This window comes from Filicampus tigris, chromosome 9, assembly GCF_054856515.1.
Source record: "Filicampus tigris isolate MCC_2025a chromosome 9, RoL_Ftig_1.0, whole genome shotgun sequence".
In the NCBI taxonomy this organism is placed as follows: domain Eukaryota; kingdom Metazoa; phylum Chordata; class Actinopteri; order Syngnathiformes; family Syngnathidae; genus Filicampus; species Filicampus tigris.
In genome coordinates this window covers 17887592-17910602 of record NC_141225.1, presented here as the reverse complement: position 1 = coordinate 17910602, position 23011 = coordinate 17887592, and the positions used below count along the sequence as shown (strand labels likewise).

The 23011-nt window shown below is 41.4% G+C and overlaps 2 protein-coding genes across 2 annotated transcripts in view; both read right to left on the bottom strand.

The window, feature by feature from the left end:
• Positions 1–1400: 1400 nt before the first annotated feature.
• On the bottom strand, positions 1401–7803 carry ube2j2 (ubiquitin-conjugating enzyme E2, J2 (UBC6 homolog, yeast)). The gene is made up of 7 exons (XM_086041811.1): positions 7659–7803; positions 6478–6608; positions 4980–5020; positions 3710–3812; positions 3469–3607; positions 3152–3232; positions 1401–2522 (listed from the first exon to the last, which is right to left on the bottom strand). The coding sequence occupies exons 2-7, from the start codon at positions 6606–6608 to the stop codon at positions 2232–2234; spliced, it is 786 nt and encodes a 261-aa protein (XP_085897937.1). The 5' UTR covers positions 7659–7803; the 3' UTR covers positions 1401–2231.
• An 805-nt stretch (positions 7804–8608) lies between these two features.
• The window catches only part of acap3b (ArfGAP with coiled-coil, ankyrin repeat and PH domains 3b), a 54706-nt gene continuing 40303 nt past the window's right edge, over positions 8609–23011 (bottom strand). The window contains exons 11-26 of the mRNA XM_086040444.1: positions 19748–19860; positions 19414–19465; positions 19174–19274; positions 18706–18817; positions 18368–18600; positions 17480–17549; positions 17252–17346; positions 16938–17158; positions 16754–16846; positions 16196–16297; positions 15341–15564; positions 15095–15204; positions 14860–14970; positions 13975–14036; positions 10713–10759; positions 8609–9445 (exon numbers count right to left, since the gene is read on the bottom strand). Of these exons, the coding sequence (XP_085896570.1) occupies positions 9377–9445; positions 10713–10759; positions 13975–14036; positions 14860–14970; positions 15095–15204; positions 15341–15564; positions 16196–16297; positions 16754–16846; positions 16938–17158; positions 17252–17346; positions 17480–17549; positions 18368–18600; positions 18706–18817; positions 19174–19274; positions 19414–19465; positions 19748–19860 (1815 nt within the window). The 3' untranslated portion in view covers positions 8609–9376. The remainder of the gene's footprint in view (positions 9446–10712; positions 10760–13974; positions 14037–14859; positions 14971–15094; positions 15205–15340; positions 15565–16195; positions 16298–16753; positions 16847–16937; positions 17159–17251; positions 17347–17479; positions 17550–18367; positions 18601–18705; positions 18818–19173; positions 19275–19413; positions 19466–19747; positions 19861–23011) is intronic.

Sequence of the window (23011 nt, the reverse complement as noted above, 5' to 3'; positions counted from 1 at the left end):
TTTCTCATATTAGTAGCCTGTCTGGCTGTTCCTTATGCAATGTATGTTTTACACCGTTCCTTTTTGGATAAAAACATGTACTATCAAACGATGTGATGTCCTATTTCAAGACATGAAAACACAACAGCCATGTAGGCTAAGATTTCTGTTCCTTATATTTAGCATGATCATTCCTATGTTTCGAGATTCTCCAATTCTTCAATGGGCCAACTGGTGCATTATTCTACATCTTGAACAGTTTGTATATAGGGAACCTTGGACTTTATGCAACAGCTTATTCACACAGCTGACTCTCGACTGTCACATGCAAAGTGCAGATCAAACGGTTGAACTGTGGTCGTAAACACGCCCTTCCGACAAGGAAATTGCTCTTTAGTCTTAATTCTGATGTCACTCTGTGTTGTGAAGCGTGCTCACCTCTTCAGCATGTTATAACAGGCTCATTTCAGAAACTTTACTGATCAATTTTTATTTGTATATTATTGTAATGAGCAGTTATCCTTTAAAAGTTCTCCCCAAAATATGTCTGAGTATAAGTGCTCACGAACGGTCATGTTGTTAATATTTACGTTTTGCACAAAGCAGCGACGCAAAATTTGAAAAATATCCAAGCCAATAATGTATCATTTATCATCCGCTTTATTTCAACACAATTTAATTTTGATAAATAACTATTTTTAACATGTACTGAATTCAAGAGGTTCATTGAATTTCCGTTGATAAACATGTGGGTGTACAGTGACTTTCTGAACACTCGTATCAATAATACATAATGTATATTTCTATATTCTTTCATGTGTTTATTAAATACTGTGCTCATGACCTGCTTTATTGTCACATTTATTTAACGTTTCCCTTTCTAGGGTCAATAAAGTATAATTTATTAGATACATTTTCAAAAATTACAGTATGCTTGTTATCTAATATAGAATTTGCCCTTAGAGGAAGATTTATATGTATGTGAATATTTATTAGTGCCAAAATTAAAACAATGTAATCACAGATGTCTCATTGTATTGTATCTGTATCTACAACTTGCTGAGGGTCAGAATTACGTGTCCAGCTCAGACCGTTAAATTGCTTTCAAGTGTGTATTTTTTTTTTATTGCCTGCCACAGAACAATAGAGGTGATGACACACCTCTACCTTGTAGAGCGCATCAGCACAAATCCAAGCTTCTCTTCAGCAAGGGAAACGTAGAAGGGCGTCAACAAAGGATTGCCTCACGGTTGGATCTAGGTGTGCCTAATAAAGCGGTTCACGTGAGCGGGAAGCTTTGAGAGCAATTTATCACACTGTTGGTTTTTGAAAACGCCCCCTCCAGGCAGGTTCATTTATTTTCATACATTAGGTGAAGCGTGACAAGTGGGCCATTTAGCTGTACAATCAAACAACTGCAGTCCTTTTTTGATTCGTTTATTTCGGAAGTGTTGTAGCTGAGAAAAAAAAGTCCACTAGCTTCACTAATAAACGCAATGCACAACAGTACAATGATAAGCAGTCATGTTAGACACTTTATTTGTGTCATCCGACTACACACTCCAAGGCTTTGTCTATAAATTAAAAAGACAAAATTGATCAGAAAGAAAATATACGGAACAAAACGTTGATTCTCCTCACGCGTCTCCTAGTCGGACGCGTGTGTACAGAGCGACGCTAGAGTGGTCATCTAAACCAAACCCCAACTGCACTGGTCCCGAACTCATGACTTGATTTGGGCTCATGGGTTGATTGGAGGGAGCTGATGTGTCCGCTCCGGTCGCTTCGTTACAATGCTATTTTGTTGTTGTTGATTTGCCGCATACATGTGGTTCAAACATTTGTCTATGAAGACTTTTGTTTTGATTAAAAAAAAAAAAACAAAAAAAAAACTGAGGTAATTGAAGATAGACAACTAGTTGCTGATGTGCCTTTGTAGGTCACTGTGATCCGCCATGGTGACATCTGCCGTTCCCGCTCTCTTTGTGTAAACATTTTGCTGTCAAAAATACATCAAACTATGAGCAGGAGGAAGTGTGTTTGCCAATAGAGGAGAAAAAGGTTGTCGCTCCCCAGAAGCAACATGTGACCAGCGTTGTCAAAGAATTTGCTCCTCCACAACCCATGAGCCACCGCTGACACCCACCCCCCCCTTCCCTCCCCTCCTCACAGTCCCTCCTGGGCGGGCTGCTTTCTGTCCTCCAGAGTCCGTGGACACAACGTCCCCCGTCCACCCGACGTTTGTCCGGCTCTCAATCCTGCGCTATGCTCCTCAGCACGTACTTGACCGTGTAGGCGAACGCGGCGAAGCCGACGATCACAAACAGGTTGGCAAGGGCGCCGCCTAGAAGTCCGTGGTTGCGGTTGGCTTGCTGCAGGCCCTGGGCGGGGTTGACGCCACCGAGTGGGATGGGACCTCCGTTGAGGGCGGGGATGCCGTAATGGGCGTGCTGGGGGTCGCCGTCGGGAACCACGTCAGGTAAGGGCAGGGGCTGAGTGCGGGCGTTTAGCTCTTCCTGTGCTTTCTGTTTTTGCTTCATCTCCTGGCGATGGAACACAAATAGCCAATCACACCAACAGCCATTGTTCCATTATTTATTCTCAATGCATTTCAATGGGCATCAATTATATGCAAATTTGGGTTATTTGTGGGCCCCTGCAAGTAGTGTGCAGTAAATGAACAACTTGTTTAAATAGATTGGTCCGTCTTCTGATTGGAAAGGTGATTATTATTGGTGGTTCTGATCGTGTAAAGCCTAATATTAATTAATGGTTCATTTGCCTTTATTTTAACTCATTCCCTGCCAGACATTTTTGGACCCTCTTTTACCCTAATGTTGGAAAAGAATAGAAAAAAATATGAATAAATTCCTGTGATTGAATGGCTGGAATGTGAAAAGACAAGCAAATTCATCAACGCCAGTGAATGAGTTAATATCAACCTATAAGAAGAAAGCATTTACGTTAAATAAATCTGATATATACATTTATTGTAATACACTCATTTATTGCTTGCTTGTTAAAAAAGATAGATTGGAAGAGGACCTTGGATAAAATTAATCGTCGAATGAATCACAAGTGTAATATGGAGGGGAAAAAGAAAAGTGAAACTCAATTCTTCCTCAAAATATTTCCGCCCTACTATGAAAGCGGCAAGCTTAGGTTGGCTCACCTCCACAACATCGGGGAACAATTCACAGAAGACTTTGTCCTTCAGGTTGAAGGCGAGGCTTTGGGCTGAGAGTTGTCTTTTCTGGGAAAAACAAGCACAACCATTACAACAGATACCTTCACGACCAAGATCATAACTCAGTTCACTTGTACACCAAATCGATATTCGCCCTTGAAATAAAATGAAATGCCGTTCATCTGTTCCAGCCCCCAAACAGACCAAAAAATGGTTACATGTTTTTATTCGGGAAAAACCAACACTCTAATGTATAAGGTGGCCCGCCCTGTGTGTCATCGAGCTCCAATGTCAGGGCTCACCGTGTGGTCTGAGGTCTCGATGCTGCCCAGAGTGGGTCCTTTCTCCACCATGAAGCTGAGAAGACCCGTGAGGATGGTGGAGACGGACCACGCCGGGTTCCACGTGTCCGGGTGGAAGTCCGTGATGGACAAACACAGCCTGTGGAGACGACACGGGAGCGTTACGGCAAGACAACGTGACACCACTGTCAGACAATATGTCCAGAAAAAAAAAAAAGAAGGAAGGAAGTGATCCGCTTACCTCGTATTACATTTAAATCTGCCGTTGGGGGTTATCATGTAGATACTTGGTGGTTTGAAAGGGAATTCCCGGGGAAATAAGAGCTTTCCGTGATAGTAACCTCCTAGAAGGAATACAAGTTGGAAAAAATGGATAATTAGAATAAAAGATTATCTTAGAGCACACAGTGTTGAATTTGTGTAAAATATGGCTTTCAAGTCACTTGTGGAGGACGATCAACTGTATGAATGCTTCTGCTTTTTCTTTGGCTTTTTGGAGGGATTTTCGAGAAGAATACAAGAAGAGAAGAAGTTGCAAGACTCCGACGTCAATGAGTCATTTTGTGTTTGGTCGTTTCGAGGTTTTACAGCTTGTCTTTACACTTGCGTGACAAGTACCATAAAAAATAAGAGGGATGTGCTTGGTGTATTAGTAAACTCAACTTCACATTATGCCTTCTTATTGAATGTTTTATTGTTTAAAGTATATTTATGATCGTAAGCCACTGTCAAATTATGCCGCTTGAACATTAACACTGCACTTAAATGTACATAATCCATTTAATTCCACTTGTAAATGCACCGTATTGTACTTTAGAGTTAAACAAATGAGCTGTACATAAACACGTACTGTATTTGACAGGCAGCTTGCATAGCGAAAAGCTTCATTCTAATGTTTGATTAATCCAGTTATCAGATCACATGTTTGCTTGGTTAAAGAACAACTATGAATACACAAGAAAAAATTTATTTACCCGGGAAAAAAAAAAAAAAAATCCTTCAGCATTTTTATCTTCTTAAATCGAGGACTCGTTTCACTCCTAATACGGAGCGCACTCAAAACACACCCATAGATGAGAACAACACAATTCTGTGCAAAAAGGTTAAGAATAAATGTGTGTGCACTGCTTCATTCTGCCACTCCAGCAGTGCAGTTGGGGTGAAAAGGTTATGATGCACTGACGCGGCAGCGCCACTTCAACGGCTAATTATGAGGAAAATGCTTCCTTTGACGTGTGAAGCATGAAGACATTGCGAAACAGCAGACTGGAAGCGTCTCTGCTTGTGATTTGTGACTATAGTATGTATACGCTCATCACCACTTGATGCATCTTTTTTTTTCTTTCCCTTAAACAAAGTGCACCATCTTGTAGGTTAAGGTCATGTGGCGCCAGGAAACCCAAAATACCCATGGGATCGGTATGACACATGGGAACAATTTTGCTAAACACCTATCATGAGACTGGGAATCAACTTGACAGAATGTTCAGAAGCATTTTTTTTTTTTTTACCTTCATAAGGAGTTTTCTCAGGACCTCTCACCACATAGTGCCTGCAGGAGACAAGACAAATGTTGCACATGTTATACCACATTCAAAGAAAGACAACAAGAAGAGTTCCGTCACTTGTGAGTATTTTCAACATCTCTGTGACTTGAATAAGACGTCATTGTCTGTGCGAGTGTGGACATGAAGCAATTGAAGTTATTGAGCAACTTCACCTGGACCTTCCTGCTATAGAACGCCTACCAAACTGCACATCAAAATATTTAGTAATTTTGCACCTCTAATTGTAGTAAATAAACTGTCTTTCATATGAATGAATGCACTTCATTTGCCTTTACCTCGGTATTCTATAATGCATAGCAGATCTGACATTGTCTGTAATAAAGATTCATTGTTGAAAAATACATTAGAAAAAGACCTTGGGGAAGAAAAAAAAAGCAAGTCATATCACAATCTTTTGGGGAAAACCCCCCAAAAAAACGCAGTTAGATTATTTTCCTTAATCGTTCAGCCCTAATATTTATCACGTTTTCCCTCAGCTGTGCACATGTTAAAACAAATAAAAGACTGAAACAAAATGGACTTGAAGTCTATTCAAAGACAGTACACAGTCACATTTTGAGACTCAAAGACGTGTAAATAGAATCTGGCACATATCTGTCAAGTGCTTGAAAAGGCGTGCTTCTATCAAACATTCACAGTGTACACAGAAATACTGCGTGTTTTCAACTTCCTCTACTGCTATTACAGTAAATACAGACTAATTAGATTGCCTTAATGTGAATGCGCAGTTTTTTTTCCACCAACCATACCGCGAATCACGCCCCGCTCAAAACGTGGTGCTTGATCCGTACGGATCACGGATCAAAGATTATCCATTGCACCACAAATTATCACTGTGCAGTTTGGTGACGTGGTGTGTACCACACTAAACTTGGACCAGAGGAAGCAAAGGAGCGAGTTGTCTCAGGAGATTAGAAAGAAAATTGACAAGCACGTTAAAGCTAAAGGGTGTAAGACCATCTCCAAGCAATGAATGCTGGTGAATGCAACTGCAGCAACGCTACTACCAGCACATTTTCAGTGCATGGATGCAAACAGCTTGCCAGACACGGAGGGCTTAGTGGAAAACAAAGTGGAAACGGAGCCCGAAGAGTTGCTACTGAACAGTGGTTACGGTAATTCCATGGTTTGCTTTTCAAAAGTCAGATGCCGATTAGAAAAAAATGGCAATCTGGAAAACACGCAGCCAACAAGTAATTACTATGACAGCAAAGCCCATTGTAGTATTTCCTCATATAATGGGTACTGTATAGAGTGACTATAAATTAATCAGTAGAAACAATGGCCAGTAAAAGAAAATGTAAAAAGTCACAACCTGATTCGACAGCAATAATGGGCACACTTTAAATGAAATTTGAACTGTTTAAATAAAACGCAACTGTCTGGAAATTTTGCAATGAAACACAAAAGGCAGAGTGTGGTGCAAAGATGGCGAGTGTACCATTCTAGAATGTTGGAGGGGAGAGGCTCAGCGCAGATGTAAGGCACAGGGTCTTTCTTTATCCTGAGGTAATCCTGCTTAAGTCGCTGAGTGGCTGTGGTTGGAGCTCTCTTGTTCCCGTTGTTGTTCATCTGTTGATAGAAAAGGACGCACAAACAGAAATTGAAGTTAATATTCTAAAGTACAGTAAATGCAGTTTTATCCGTCTTTTATCAAAAAGGTACCGGGTGGCGGGGTAAAGTAAAACAATTGTGAAAATGATTGTGCTCACGGTGTCTGTTTCTTAGCGGAAAATAAACTTAGTACCGGTAGTTGCTATTTTGAAAAATAGCCACGGGAGCAGTTTGAACAGAAACCGCACTGACTATGCTTTTTGTAATCTAGCTCATCACTGGACGCAGGCATGTTGCTACCGGCAGCAGTTAAAGATAGAGTGGAGACCACAAAAAAAAAGTTTCCCCTGATTCATTGAATCAATTAATCACCCAGTCCTATGTCTTGTATAAACATGTGAGAAATGAGCTGTTGCTAAATGATAGTTCGACATGTAACTTCAATCATTATCATGACACAATTGTTTAATAAAAATGCATTACCCAAAAGCAGTTGGACACAATGACAACACAAAAAAAACAACAAAGATTTGTGCTACACATCTGCGGATTGACTAACACAGCGTAAGAACCAAATCAAATAAATACACACGTATTACATGTTGTTATTCCATGATAACAATACCGTATTGTCACTACTTCAAACTGCCACGCTGCTTATCTCTCCACAAACCGCATTTAAATGTTGACGCTATAAAGAGATCGAAGAACTATTTTAAAACTGACACTAACTGACGTTTACTTATCTTGCGTCACGCGAGGCTCGATGCCCTGACGTCTCGTGTCATGTAAGAGAGGCTGCAAAAACTCTTAGCAAACACCCAGTCTGCTTTAACCTTAATAAATATTTTTTTACCACGTGGACCTAACTACTATTTCAACAAAGCGATTTGGATGGTGCAGCTCAGACCGAATGTGGTGTCTACACACTTATTAGCCACCAAAGGCTAACATAGGCCAGTGCTACGTTGAGGTTGCTAATGCTACCAGCCGTGGCGCTACATAACAAGAGTTGCACGTCCACAGGTATGGAATTTGTTAATTTATTATGCGTTGCATTGGACATACCTCTCCAGAGACCCCGATGAAAATTGGGATTCGGGTCTGGATACGAATTAGGGCTGTAGTTCCAGCGGTCAGACCCCAAACCGACAGGACGAAGACAACACCGAGGCGATAGCTTAGCAGCAGGAACTGAAAAACTCACTTCCGTATTTATTCTTCACTTTCCGCCGAGGCGTAGGTAGGAATGCGCAAAAAGCTCTTGAGCGCCATCATCTGATATGGCGGGGTTACAGTATCAAAAAATATACACATCACATCAGCACGTCTGCCTGGGATAGAAATGTTTTTTTTGCTTATCCCTTTCATTGGCATAAATCGTAACTAATGTGTAGTTTTGTGGGACTCTGGGCTGATGAAAAAAACATTACATGAAATGAAATGTTAATGATCTGAGGGCAGCAATGTGGGTCTACAGAGGTGTCAAAAACCCATTTTTGTTGCAGGCCACATTCTAGTTATGCTTTCCATCCATTATGACTGTGGACACATAAATTGATGATCCACTCAAATTTTCACATATACAGAACAGAAACCAGTAAAAAATGTTAATCTAATTTTATTTTAAAAGGGAGATTGGTAACAAAATATTTGCAATATCTCAACATTACTAGACAGACACTAAGACAATTTGCAGTTTTGGTAGTCGACACACATGAACTGCCTTTGCGGTCCACATAAAATGATGTGGTACACGTCAAATCGCTGCTCTGGCCTTTCTGAGTAGAGTATGCATAGTATACGTGTGCTTCTTAACCAACATTGTTATAAAAGTTAATTGAAGGTTCTAAACTGCTCATTTGTGTGAATGTGAGTGTAATGTTTTTTGTTTTTTTTGGGTGCCCTGCGATTGGCTGGTGATCCGTCTTGGGTGTACCCTGCCTCTCTCCCCAATAAAGAAGAATGTAATTAGTAATTACAACACAATGACATAAAAATCTGTTAATTATGAGCCATTTCCTTTCATAATAAATTGATATCCTTTATTATTAAATGTGCAATTTACAAAATTATACAAAACATCAAATGGTATCACCAACTAAACTAAATCCATTTGCTTCAGCTGGAGTTGTGTATTAATGACGATACACGTGCCAAATCCAGAGAAATAGGGCAATGAGTCAAAAGGTGAAAATGCTAGGATGGCTTTCAACATTTGACAGCAACAACGAGCCAATGAGAAATATCAATGCTTTGTAGTTGGTAATGATGCTGGTATGAGTATTTATCAACATTTCTGTGACAGCAGTTCAAATGGGTGCGTGAGTCACGTGCCACTTTGAGTATCAATAATGGGGGTGAAAGCCATTCAGAGGGAAACCATTATCAGAAAACCTGGATTGAAGTCTGAGGGTGTGGTGTTTCATTGAATGGTTATTTATTATGACGTCCATGGAAGGGTTTGACCGACATTTGAATATAAAAGCTGCCATACTCCTGTCATATCCTCAAATAAAGGCCCTTAATACCAACTTATACTTATGTTAAAGTCAGGCTTTATTAGAGTGGAGGCTATTCATTCTGATATCCATACATCTGAGATGAATTATGGCAACCATTTTCATACGTATATAGTCAATATACAAAAGTCCAGTTTTGATCCACATTCAGCTGAAATGTATGCTAAGGGTTGGCTTCAAAACTTTAAGATGATGACGATCGGCGGTGAAAGGTTCCCTTAATTTAAGGTTTCTCGCAGCGGCTGAACTGGAGACTTCTCCTCCTCAGCTTCTCGGGCTGTAGAGATGCGAGGAGAGAAAACTCGCGAAAGACTTCACCACGGGAGATGTCACCTGAAAGTCAAGGCATTTTGATCATTTCAGCTGTGATGCGGCTGCCACAAGTGGATGAAAATGTTAAGATTGCTCCACAACACACCAAAAGCCGAGCAGCATGTGATTTGTTTTGAAGGGAACATAAACGACAGCTCGACCACATGTAGCTACATAGTCGAGTTTGGTCAGAGGAAAAGAAAATGCACAGGAAGAGAGTGGGGAGCATCCTGTCCATTAGCTACATCAGTAGCCTCGTGTTTCCCAACCTTTATTTGCCGAGTCACATATTGTACTTCAGAAAAATCTCATGGTACTTCACCAAACAAAATTGTTACGCAAATATGTGCAGCAGACTTAAATAACGAGGATCACGTCTCAATCTGGGCCTGTTTGTTTGAAAATATTCTGGTGCGTGAATGGCAACAAGCTGACGTACACACGTTTGTCGACCTTCTGCCATCTAGTGGAAGAGAATTGAATTGTTCTGCCTGTAACCCACAAGCCCAGAAACACGAATATAATCGATAGATACATTGATTGAAGTAAATTAAGCATTTTCAGACTAACTTAGAGAAATTGGATACTTTTCCTACGGTACACCTGACGACCAAACACAGCAAGCTCTGAATCAGACTAATTTCGTTATGGTGGCTATAAACGTGATTGCATCTATCGCTGGCGTCGGGCCAAAGTCACACTTTGGTGAATTTCATATATATATATATATATATATAAATATATATATATATATATTTATATTATTATTATTATTATTATTATATTTTTTTTAACACTCTAAAGTGTTGAAAACAGCATGCTCTCTGTTGAATAAATCTGTCACTTTTTGGGTCTATTTTGGAGGGACAAGGTTTTGGCCCAACACCAGCGATATAGACCCCTTGGATCAGAATCTTGACCCAATGTGCTGGGTCAAATCCTCAACCCAGTGCGCTCGGTATAAGTAATCCAGCAATGGCTCTATATTTTCATTTTCTTTTTTGTTTTTTTAGATTTCTAAGATCGTTTTTTTTAATGTCACTTTTGTATTGGATCTCATTAGAATGTGCAGCTACACCTAACAATGTGTCTGACTGTGATTGTATTAAGACACCAAATAATAATACGCGATGTAGATATCTTGCAAAGAGACAAGCCAGTTCCAGATGTTTTGCACCAGACAGACCAAAAGACCCCTAAAAAAACACACCGTAATCAGAGCAAGAAAAGACCCAAGTGTCCCTCTACACTACAGTATAAAAGCGACGGCCCAGGATGCTTCACTCACTCTATCCCGTGGTAAGGATTTAAACCTTCTGCTGCCCTTGGCAACCCCTGTGGCGAGAGAAGCATTGACATGTCAGTTAGTGTCTATCGTCCCACGCTGTCTTTCCTTGAATACAAAATGATGGTTTAAAACAGTCCTGGCAAGTGAGTAAAAATTTAATAGTCGGTGTCCCAAAAAAAATGCTTGTGAGGTCACATGAATGTTTTACAAGTGAAGACACTGAATTATTCAAGGCACACGGTAGTGCTGCAGGCCAAAAACGCCTGCACCACTTGATACTGAGCACTAATGTGAATTTCAATTTTAAAATGCAGCATTTAAAAAAGGTATGGCTCACAATGCTTTGAATAACCCCAGCGTTTCTAGGAAAGTTTGGACATACTAGAGCAGATTTCATTAAAAAAAAAAAATACAGCAGTCTCCCAACACAGAGCACTCACTGAGATCAAATATTGCTAAAGTGATCAATTTAGAGTGATTCTAAATATTGCTACAATGCTGAGAGAATGCAAGAGGACAACACAAATGAAAGCAAGCACAGGCCGGGTTAGTTCATGAAGAGTTTCTCAGTTTTATTGTATTCATCTTTTGTTTTGTTGGCCTCAGTGTGTCTAAAGACATGGAATAACAGTTTCCAAGGCGTCCAACCGTTGGACTGTCGGGTGGCTTTTGAGAGAGAGTAAAAAGACAAAACATGAAACAAATCTGAGCGTCACGATCTGCTATGGAACGCTGAGAGGCAGGCATGGAGTTCAAATACACAAGTGTACTATTTACAGCACCTTTTTACCACTCCTATGTCAAAACACACAATGGACACGACATTGAACACTTCCTCAAGGGCGACGGTCACACCCCTCCCAGACTTGTACTACTTGCAGTCTGTAACTATTGCCATGTGCGAATCTCAGTCCTGTTTTTGTTCATGTGAGCATACCAACAGTGTTTCTACCACTCTGTCACGTCACAAAGCATATAAGACTAAGCTGCATCTACTCAGAAACTGGTTCACTTTGAAGAAAACAACAACAACAAAAAAAAAACAAACCCGTGATATAATACCGTACACGTTCAGACACTTTCCCTTCAAAAGTCTTTGGCAGAGGAAACTAAAACCACAAAAATAATGAAATTACTGCTTGAGGAAAGGATTTTGACGGTGACATCAGAGAGGTCATGTTGGTACATGCTTATTCCACAGGACTGCACTGCACAATGTGATCAAAACCGTAGAAAAATATCAAAGCATGCTGGGAGCGGCAATCGCGTTGACTCGCCCACAAAGCATGCAGAGAACACTGTCAGCTATTAGGCATTGGAGCCACCAAAGTGTGTAAACATGTAAGAGAAATGTGCTCCATAATCTCACCGATACAGATATTGTAACATGGAGGAGTATTTACAAGTACAGTAAATGCAGGTGTGGTTATATAGCCATGAAGTCATCTTTGTTCAGTAAAGGGCAGTGAGCAGCACTGTTTTGTTTTTTTTTCAAGGGAAGTGTAAATCCTTTCACAGTACACTCTCAACTGCCACGTCCAACCACTTAGCTCACGTTTTATGTATTTATCACCTCCTCCTCGCCACTGAATGCGACAACGAATGGAACTAAACTAAATACATTTCTTTCCATAAACTCAGAAAATCTCTTTCGGTGCTGAATGCTGATTATTGTATTCAAACGTAATGTAAGGCCGTTCCACATTCTGTGAAGAAAAGGGCTTCTACGACTGCTATTATCGAGATATTGTCAAAACACTTTTGTTTCCGAGCAATATTTTAAGACTTAAATGACAATCGTTAACAGAAGATAATAAACTGCATCAGTAAATGCATTGCACGGCTCCTCTGGGAAGACAAATAAAATAGACAGACAGACAGAAACGGACAATAACTTGAGATAAAAAAGAAGAGTACCTGAAAACAAACTAACACATAATAAAATTATAATACTGAAGGTGGGAAAAGTGCACAGTATTAGCACCCCAATAAATGACGCACTGACTATTCTTAAAAACGTCAACCGCCTCTGTAATGTCTCTTCCTGGAGATCATCGCTTTTGCCACTATGCTCATGTAATAAACAAATTATGGTTAAAGGCAGATTGTTATTTCTCCGATTCACTGTTTTTGTAATCAGGCCATAGCCATGTCTAATGGAAAAATATTGCTTTGGCACCATCTTGCCGCCAAGACACTATGTTGAAGTATGGGGAGGCGCTTTATTTAGTTCGGCCATAACCTTGTCTATTAGTGCTTTGCTGCCATCTTGTGGCATCTATAGGCAATTACTGTCTAAACCTTTTAGGTCTGGTTTTCGCTATTTGTTGTAGGCCTGGATTGCCATCCCATGCGGTCATATGTTTTTGTATTTTATTGATGGTTTCTATTATTGGAAATGTGATCGTGGTGGTATTAAGTAGTGCATTCATTCGAGTTGAAAGCCCAGGTAGCAAACGTATAGCCTTCCACTGGCAAATAAAGGGAGCGAAGAAAGCAGCAGGAAGAGACATTGCATCACCGTCAAAAGTGTTTTTGTATTTTGTCAGCTAAACACCCCAAAATAAAGCCCTGAACAATGGCATATTTTGGGGCTTAACGAACAAAATAAAATGGCGAGGAACTGGTTGACATGAAAATATCAAGTCCATACTTCATTTTTGTGAGTGTTTTTTTTTTTCTTTTACAGAAATGTATCATAATATATTGTTCAACTCTCACTCTACAAAGCATCTTTTTGTCACAGTTTAACTTCTACATCCTTCCCTGACACCGCTTTACACGCACTGCAATTTTGTCCTTTGATGTTTGTTCGCCTGATGCCACATCGCACTTAACGGTGAAGCGCTTCTAAATGAGACTATTTACACCTCAGGCTGAGGAGAGATGGTTTGGTCCGGGTTAATGGAGCGACAGGCCTCCCGTGAGAGCTTAACCCACAGCGTGAGAGAATGTTAGCAGAACACCAACAAGCAGATGTCATTTGACTTGAAGTGATGTGGCTAGTGCGGAATGGTGAGCAGAATCCGAGCAGAAAAATCAGAGGTGCACGGGGGGGGGAGTTTAGTCAGTAAGAGTTAGAAAAGGTCCATCAAGGGGTTTTTGCGTTGCTCATAAGCCTTGATCTAGCTGACATCAGTGTTTAGAGGCAGCTACAGGAGGACTAGCTAGAGATGCTAGAACTCCTCTATGGTGAGGCAGATGAACTCTTGGATGCACTTCCTGTACTGCTGCTCAGTGGGGCTGGTGCTGGGGTATTGACCTGGTTGTCCCAGGGGGGCTTCCGCCTCTCGCATCTCTTCATTCATCCGCGCCAAACGCAAACTGGAAGGACAGACAGGGCACAGATGGACAAATGAGATGAGGAAGGGACGTCTCCTTCATTTTCTTGTCACATCTATCCATTTTTTTTTTTTCTATAGCGCTCGTCCTCATCAGGGTCGCGAGTGATCCGGAGGCTCTCCCAGCTGGCTTTGGGCAAGAGTTGGGGTACACGCTGGACCAGTCGCCAGGCAGTCTTGAAACAAACTAGCAATTCATTGCATTTTTGTTTTATTGGGAAGTAATTACTTAATTACAATTTTAAACACGTAATAGTTTATCTAGCAGCTTAAAAACAATGACAGGATATTCTCCTGTGGCTAACTGTTGCCGCAATGTGTAATTAATTGTTCGTGGTGTTAAGACAACTGCACTGTGTCATAGCAAGGGGTATTCCTAATATTTTACTAATCTTGTTTAATTTGTATACCACAATAGCAGACACACTGCATTAATTGACCAGTTAATCAGTACTTCATATATAATGATTAAATGAAATAAGCAATTACTTAATAAAATATTCAAAATTGTATATTTGACTAAAATTAGTTTATTCCGTAAAATGTTTTATTTACCTAATTATAAAATAATAATTCATGTTTATTTCAGTGATTTGATTGAATACATTTTGTTTTGTTTTTATTAACATTACATCAATCAACAAAATATTTAATGAGCTAAACTAATAATAAATCAATAAATATAAATGAACTTTAAAAAATAAATAAATAAAAATCAGCGGTCCAGCTTAAAGAATGGAGCGGGCCATATGTAGCCCTCAAGCTATACTTTGGCCACCCGTGTAAAAACGTGTTTGCTCACTTACAGGGTGACGATGTCTGCGTTGGCCGCCTGCACCGCGATACTGAGCGGGTCGTAGCCCTGCTCGTCCACCTCTGTCTGCGACGCCCCTCTCTTCAGAAACAGGCACACCTGGCTGTACAACAACACACGTTTAGTCCCATATGGTATACTGTACTTCAAGCACATGAAGTAGGAGAATTGTCTCCTCCCAGAAAGAAAATCACTCAGTGGCACATGTCGCCTGCATGATGTCATACCCAGTGTGTCCCAGGTAGGTGGCGTGATGCAGCGGGCCTCTCCCTCTCATGTCCCTCTGGTTGACATCAGCTCCATTCTGAAGCAGGAACTCACAAGCTATCAGAGAGCCCTGATGAAGAAGAAGAAGAAGATTAGAAGAGTGTAAATCGTAAAAGCATGTCGCTAAGACTTCGTAAAAGCATGTCGCTAAGACTTCGTAAAAGCATGTCGCTAAGACTGCTCTTGCAAAACAAAGTTCCTCTCACCCCCATCACGGCCTGTATGAGTGGCGTTTTCCCATCCTCTTCCTCACTCGGAGCGTGAACGTCGGCGCCGTGCGCCAGCGCCTCCGCCATGAGGGGCAAATTGTGCAGACGGGACGAGCGGTGGAGCAGCGCGCCGGGGTGCAGCTCCCTGGGATCCTCGGGGTCCGATGGCACTTCCTGTTCAATTTCTACCTCGCCGCTGGAGGACTCCTCCGATTCCTCTTCTGGTGCGGAAGAGAAGCAACAGAAGATAAACTAGTTCAACGACTTTCAAAAAGTAATGCAGACGAATTTGCGACATATTAATAGTCACTGCAATTTCCTCATGATTGTTTGTGGATGAATACTAATAAACAATATAATAACAAAAAATGTGAACAAAGACCTTTCTTCCTAACATAGACGATGATTCACTGATCTGTCAAACTGCCGCAGAATAGCGCCAACTACTGTTGAGGAGGACTTACATAAAACAATTTTTTTTTTGCTTTAATTATCGTTGGCTGGTATTGGCAGCCTTTATACGAGTACCCGATACCTTAAAATAAGGCCGGTAACAGCCCGATATCTGGTATAGGTATTCGCCCAGCCCTAATTATGTACAGAAAATATGCGTCCTGGCAGATGTGAGCCATACAAGGTCTTAGATGGCTCACCAGTCCGGAATGAGTGGCATGTTTTGTCCTAGGAGAAAAATTGACTGTCATGTTGCTAGATACCCTTTAGGTGGTTCCCAAAATTCCTCAAAAGAATCCATCTGGGGTGAGAGTATAACACCATGAACTATTCCATTTCACATGGGCATTTGCCATTTAATATAACTCGCGTGCTTATATGTGAAAAGAACACACGTACCTTCTTCTGTGACGCTGTCCACCACAGAACCAAACACCAGGATGTCGGTGCTGCCATCGGTGCTTCCTCCCAAGCCGCTGTCACTGCTCAGGCCTGCGGGGCCAAACCACGCCAAGCCACGGACACGTTAATTATTACATAAGGCATCGCTTGTGCGCATAGCGCCATCTCTTGGATTTCCCCTCCAATACTTTTAAGTCAGGAGTGGGCAAAGTATGACCCCGTGCGCCACATACAAACCGTCCTATTCTTTATTCCGGCCCACTAAGTATTTTTTGGTAGTTTTTTTTCCCCTCTTTCTCTTCAGTTTTTATAGCTACTACAAGCATTTTCCACCAAATGCCATTTTAACATAAATGGAAAAATGTTCACCTAAATCTCATTTGGCTCCTGATTTCAAAATGAAACTGTTCTTAAAAAAAAATTAAAATAACAACCTCTTTTCATACATAGGTATTGTTATCGGAACCAAACCAAATGTGGCCCTTGAGCACCAACATTTGCCCACCCCTGCTTTTATTCCCGCCGTCAAGGTCGAGTGATGTGATGCGGACTTACTGCGCGGACCCGAGCCTGTGTCGAAGTAGGAAAAGAGGGAGTCCAGCTCATCTGGACAGAACAGGGAATCCCGGCGAAACTTGGCTGCAGCCGCTGCCAAAAGTTCACAAGAGTAAACGAGTCAGGTTGGTTCTGAAGCCGCTCATGGTCACAAAACAGCCGCAAGGCTCATTGCCCCGCTGACCTGCTGAGAGATTCGCAGGTGAGGCACTGCCGGGCTCGTAACGATGATATTTCCTGCGGGCTTTATTTGGCGCCCGAACTGAGCTGTTGTGTCGCTGGCACTTCTTCACGGTCCATGGCCGCGACTTCCTTTCACCTTCCACCAACGCCTCGCTCCCACTCATCTTCTTTAGGAAGCGTTTCTCCACATATTTGGACTTAATCCAGGCTTCTTTCTCTTGTCTGGAGCAACAAAGACACCGCAGTGGACATTTTAAAAACGTGCACATGACAGAGTAAGTGAGAGCATGGCTAGTGCAAGGCTCAAACACTGACCTTGTACTGGACGGTCCGGGTTTTTTCACCCCGAGCTCCTCGCAGGCTCCCTCATAAATTTGATTGATCACAGTGTTGCCTAATTCACACATCAGCTGAACACAAGAGACGGCCGTTAAAGAATGTCACTAAAAATCGATAATAATAATCGTCAATATTCAAAATCCCTGGTTTGTTTCCCGTATATTCACATGGAAAGTTCCCAACTTTGAAAAGGGAACGGCTTACCTTGAGTAGTTCTGGCTCCCACGAGTCAAGAGTCAGCGATCGCACTTTAGAGCAATGGACGCCGAGACTCCTGAAAGAAAAAGTTTGGCACTTAATGTTGACTTTTTTTTTTGTCATTTATTTGTAGATGATGTCATAATACAAATATCTTTATCCCTGAACATCTAGTAATTACACATTCAGGTCTTAAAAACAAAGAGTTGGTTCACCCCTTTGGTGCAATAATAGCTTCTATTCTTCTAGTAAGACTTTCTGAAAAAAAAAATTGGGAATGTGTCTGTGGAAGATTCATCTAGGCCTCCATTATCCAAACTGCTTATCTTATAGGTGAGTTAATTTGCATGTTCTCCTTGTGCTTGCGCAGTTTTAAAAAAAAAATAAATTCACCCACATTCCAAAAGCATGCATGATTATGTGTATGGGCTGCCAACCAGTCCAGAGTGTGCTCTAGCACAAAGTCATCTGGGATCAACTCCAACACACCTGTGACCCTACTGATAAACACTATAGCGAGGCTGCATTCAGCCATTTTGGTCCTCACCTTTGGAATAGCCTGCCAGAGGATGTCAGGTCTGCAGAGACTGTTGATATTTTTAAGAGGAAGCTCAAGACACACCTTTTTAGTTTGGCTTTCAACAACTTTTAAATAATTTATCTTTTCTTTTGATTGAAGATAATTCTATGTTTTGCTTTGAATGTTTTAAAGCACTTTGAGTTGCATTTTTATGTATGAAAAGTGCTATATAAATAAAATGTGATTGATTGATTGATTGATAGAAAATGGATGATTTATTATGATTATTATTATTATTATTATTATTGGGAAGTGCATACATGAAGTGTTCCAACTTTTGTGCATATGAGCAGATGTACAGAAGGAAGGTGAACCTGTGGATCCCCGAGCACTCGATACACAGCAGCACCCCGAGGTTGATGGAGGCCCAGCAGGGAGCGCTCTGGCCGCAGTCACAACACAATTCATTGCCCGGCAGGCTCTGCACCCTCTGGAGGAGGCCTTCGCCCCCTCCCCGGACTCCCTTATCCGCTCTCTCCCCCCTGTCTCTGGGCTCGCTGGCTGAGTCGATGCTGCTAGTGGAGGGTGAGGCTGTGCGATCCAGACGCTGTACGGGCAGGAAATACAAAAACATAATTACAGTTCAAACACGATGCGGCAATATAATGAGTGTCGCTCCTAGTTAAATACGCGGCGGCGCCCGTATTCATACCTCAATGTAGTAGTTGTCAGCGATGTCTTTATAAGCCGAGGCGATGCTCGCTTGGACTGCTTGGATCCACGCCTGCCTCAGCTTCTCTGACTCAGCCTGTAGCATGCAGCTCCTACAAGGTGATGGAAAACCACTTTTTACGTACCGCTCAATTCAACTGGATAGTATTGTTTCTTTGACACGCTACGTCGCTGTCACTAGGATTCCTGATTTAGTAATTAGTTGAATCACAAAGAGTGCTTTGTTGCACAAGTTTGAGACATAGACATGACATCAAGTTTGTAACGCAACACGAGATGAGTCAGCAACTGTAGACAACGCTGTTGACAGTGACTTGCAATACAACGAATATTTTTACCCGGTAAGTCATTTAAGAAGAGAAATTTAAATAAGAAGACAACAGCGACTAATTTTAGAATAAACGTATATCGTTGTTGGGCCACGCACACTGTAAATATTTACACTTACTTGGTGGGTGAAACCACCTCGAAACAGAACCTCCTCTCGTTGTCTTCACACGGTTTGACGGAGCACAGTCTCAGGTCCTCCACCACCACCGTCAAAGAGTCCTGTCATTGGGGGAGAGGAGCGTCACAATCACAATTTTAGTGACAAATTAGGACCTAAACCTGTCTTCGTGTTAGGACTATTCCATCATCGCAAAACTCACATTATTGAATGACATATATTCACAAATTCCAATTGTACCTTAAGTTTCTTTTGGTAAACCAGCTGGCTGTTCTGTATGGAAAACCATCGCCTTGCGGGGAGAGAGGACATGAAGTTAGGCAATCTTTAGAACTAGAGTGAGGGAAAATCGCAGACGATCTATAGATAGAAATAAAGAGTTCACAAAATAATTGAAATACAGAACAATTCTGCTAATACTCCCTGTGCACACTCTGACAATGAGACCAGCAGTGCCACCTAGTGTAGTGGATGAGCAAGTACATTTTATTCTAGTCCGGGGGTGGGGAAGAGATCACACAGATCTAAGGCAGGACGAAGGATTGCCTTGCTGTATTAGGTTGTTACACTTTACCTGTTCCAGGTCTTAAAAGCATTGCTGGCTCTCTTGAAGAGGTAGCCCTCCATGACCACACCGTTGGGGGCATCCACATTGAATTCCAACTTGGGGTCATCGTAGGAAAAGTCCTGTGGAGACATGTTCCTTAAATTACTGCTCAAGTTTGGAATCAAGTTCCTGACTCATTTGTGACGAGTGGCTCAGACAATGGGGAAAAAGGCAATTCATTAAACATAGTCATCCATTAAACGCTTAGCACAGTCCAATGATGATTTTGAGAACAGATAAGATCACATTTGGAGTCTATGTTTGGACAGCAATTACTGTACATGGTAATCATATACTGAGAGCGGACGTTGCAACTGTTGTGCCCATTTTCTACAGTGGCTCCTTTGTGAGAGCCGAGTGACTCAAATGAGGAGTTAACACTCCGTTTAGGTGGAGTTTCCATTGTGCAGAGGTGAACGCGAGGCCATCTGTTCCTCAGGTTACCTTTCCACAACGACACACCGACCCTGCGCCTTTCTATTTGTCAATTCACCCTTCAGTTTCTGTCAACACAAAGCTGCAATTCCACAGAAAGGGAATTCAATCCGGTGGCCACTTACTCAACGAGGTGGACGACAAAAAGACGCAAAACAAAACCGATAACAAAAGATAAGGCAGCTCCAAGGTAAGGTTTTCCTTTTATTGAAGGGCTCTTTAGTCGGTGCTAAATTAATGTGTTGTGATGGCCACTGAAGCAAAAACAGAGCAAATAATGTAGTAGACATTGCTTCCCTGGCTTCTCAGTACAATATGGCTATAGTAAAAATAAATCGAAATAAATAAATGAAAAAAAAAAAATGCATTTAGATCTAATGTGAGGAGCCTCCCCTTCATCAAACATGCAATAATCTCCCTTTGCATGTTCAACACCATGTCACGTGGCCTTACCGGTTTAAGGCTTACTTTGCCGTGTTTAGCTTATTTTTAGACTTGTATGACAGCTAAGAACGATGAAAAAAAGGGCACAGCATGAAGTCGACTGCCTTCAGCAAGCCTCCCCTTTCAACTACCTGACATGCTAAGCCTCCATTACGCTTGATGAATAAAAATTTAGAAATTAAAAAAGTTCTTTATTAACTGTACATTTTGAATGTTTTTGCGATGCAACAATTTAATTCAGTTCAGCTTCAATAGTTTCTTATACCATCCTTTTTTCTTTTTTTTTTTTAACTACAAACAAATAAAACCGTAACAGATGTGTGACTTGCTTAATGTTATTCTTGTACTATCCATCCATTTTCTGTACCACATTTCCTCATGAGGGTCATGGAGCCAATCCCAGCTGACTTTGGGCGAGAGACAGTTTACACCAGCCAATTTCTGATTCAGAAGAAAAGTCTTTTTTTGTTGTTGTTAAGATAAATACAAATAGAAAATGACAAGATTTGGATAATACAATACCATAGACAGCCGTGACCAAAACGTGTACGATTTGCCGATAATCACCACGTGTCGAAAGCATTTTATACGTAATTCACCCACTCCCATTACTGCGGCTGAAGGCTAAACAACAACTTTCCTCACCAGTGGATAGCTCAACCGTCCAAGTATCTTCATCTTTACAACATTGAAATCCAACAGCATGTTAAAAAAAAGTTATATCTAAAAAAAAAAAAAAGTGTAAATAAATAAATAAATAATGGTTAATTATAAATTTGGATGACAAAAGAGCGTCTCCACAATATCCGGCATGTGGTTAACTAGTGCAACCCTCATCCGTTTTTCTAACAGCAGCCCACTCGTGCCGTCCGTGCACGACCACGCGCTGGTCTGCACACTGCCCCGCTGTGTGGAAGTGACACGGGTGCTCATTTCCATACAGCTGTGAGGTCCCTGTGCCCCTGTGACCCCACCGCGGCTGCCGGATCGGGTGGATCAAACATTTCGTCGCTCGGCCGCCCCTCCCCTTTGTCAAGCCTGCGGCTACATCCTCACTTTTACGGAGGAGTCGGCTTTCCATCTGTCTGTGGATGTGACAAGTGTTCCTGCCTAATCAAGCTGACATTATGGCTCCCCCAGCACCGGCTTGGAGCCCCCGCTTCCCACCTTAAATCAGCCGCGGCCTAAAGAATGCAGCACACAAGTGGCACAAAGGTAGCACGCCACAAGGCTGGGATGGACGCATGTGGCACAGCGTGATATAAAACAATTGTTTAATAAACACGGGAAGTGGGGGAAAATGATTATTAAGGCACTTAAAGACTCTTATTTAGAATTAGTGTGTTGGCTAGTGTTTGTGAATTAATTCATACAAAATCCAAATCCGGTCCTCGAGGGCCGCTATCCTGCATGTTTTAAATGTTTCCGTCCTCCAACACACCTGCTTTAAAGGATCAGGTTTATCGTCAGCTGTCTGGAGAAGTTGCTGATGAGATGATCATTTGAATCAGGTGTGTTGAAGGAGGGAAACATTTCAAATTTGGATTTGGATTGGATTTGGGCACCCGTGGCCTAATAGCAAAACTGCATGTCATTTACAAGTTATTGGCACAATATCAATAGAAAAAAACTACGTGCTTGCTATTTTTTTTTTTTTTCTTAATGTCTGTGGATATTATCAGGCTACCAAGTACAATCCACAAAAGGTTGAATAGAGGCAACTGGACTCTTTTAAAATTCATTTAAAAAAAACATGTAGGAAATCATTTAATCAAAAATTTAAAAAAAGTGAAGAACTGATGTGTGGTTTAGCACTTTAACTACAGGTGACCTCATATATTTGTATTTGATCATTCAGTGTGCTTAATATTGTTACTATATGACTTTCTGTAATTTTAATCCAAACACCGCGCCTCACACACACACAACAAAGTTTTAAATGCTGGAAAAATGGAGGCAGAGCAAATTGAGGCAACAATCCCCTGGGAGCCACAATTAAGTCGCCTCGACATAAAAGATGCCAGTGAAAGGACAGCAGGGAGGAGTTTGTAACAAACGGGAGCAACGGGCGCCGATTTGGCAACACAACTGCCAATGAGAATGGGGAATAGCATGAAGGCGACGGCACCTGCCTTCGTTTTGACAGCATTCCCTCACCTGCACCTGTTTTCAACTGACTTTGTACTTGAGCTCACTTCTTCCACATAACACCTCATCCTCTTCAATTTAAGCCTAACGCGCATTCATAATCCTCTCATCTACTGCATTGATATAACGGCCCATCAAAAAATAATAGGTTGCATCTATTATTCACAAAGTCGGCTGTCTCGTGGCTTCCCGCAGGTTTAAAAA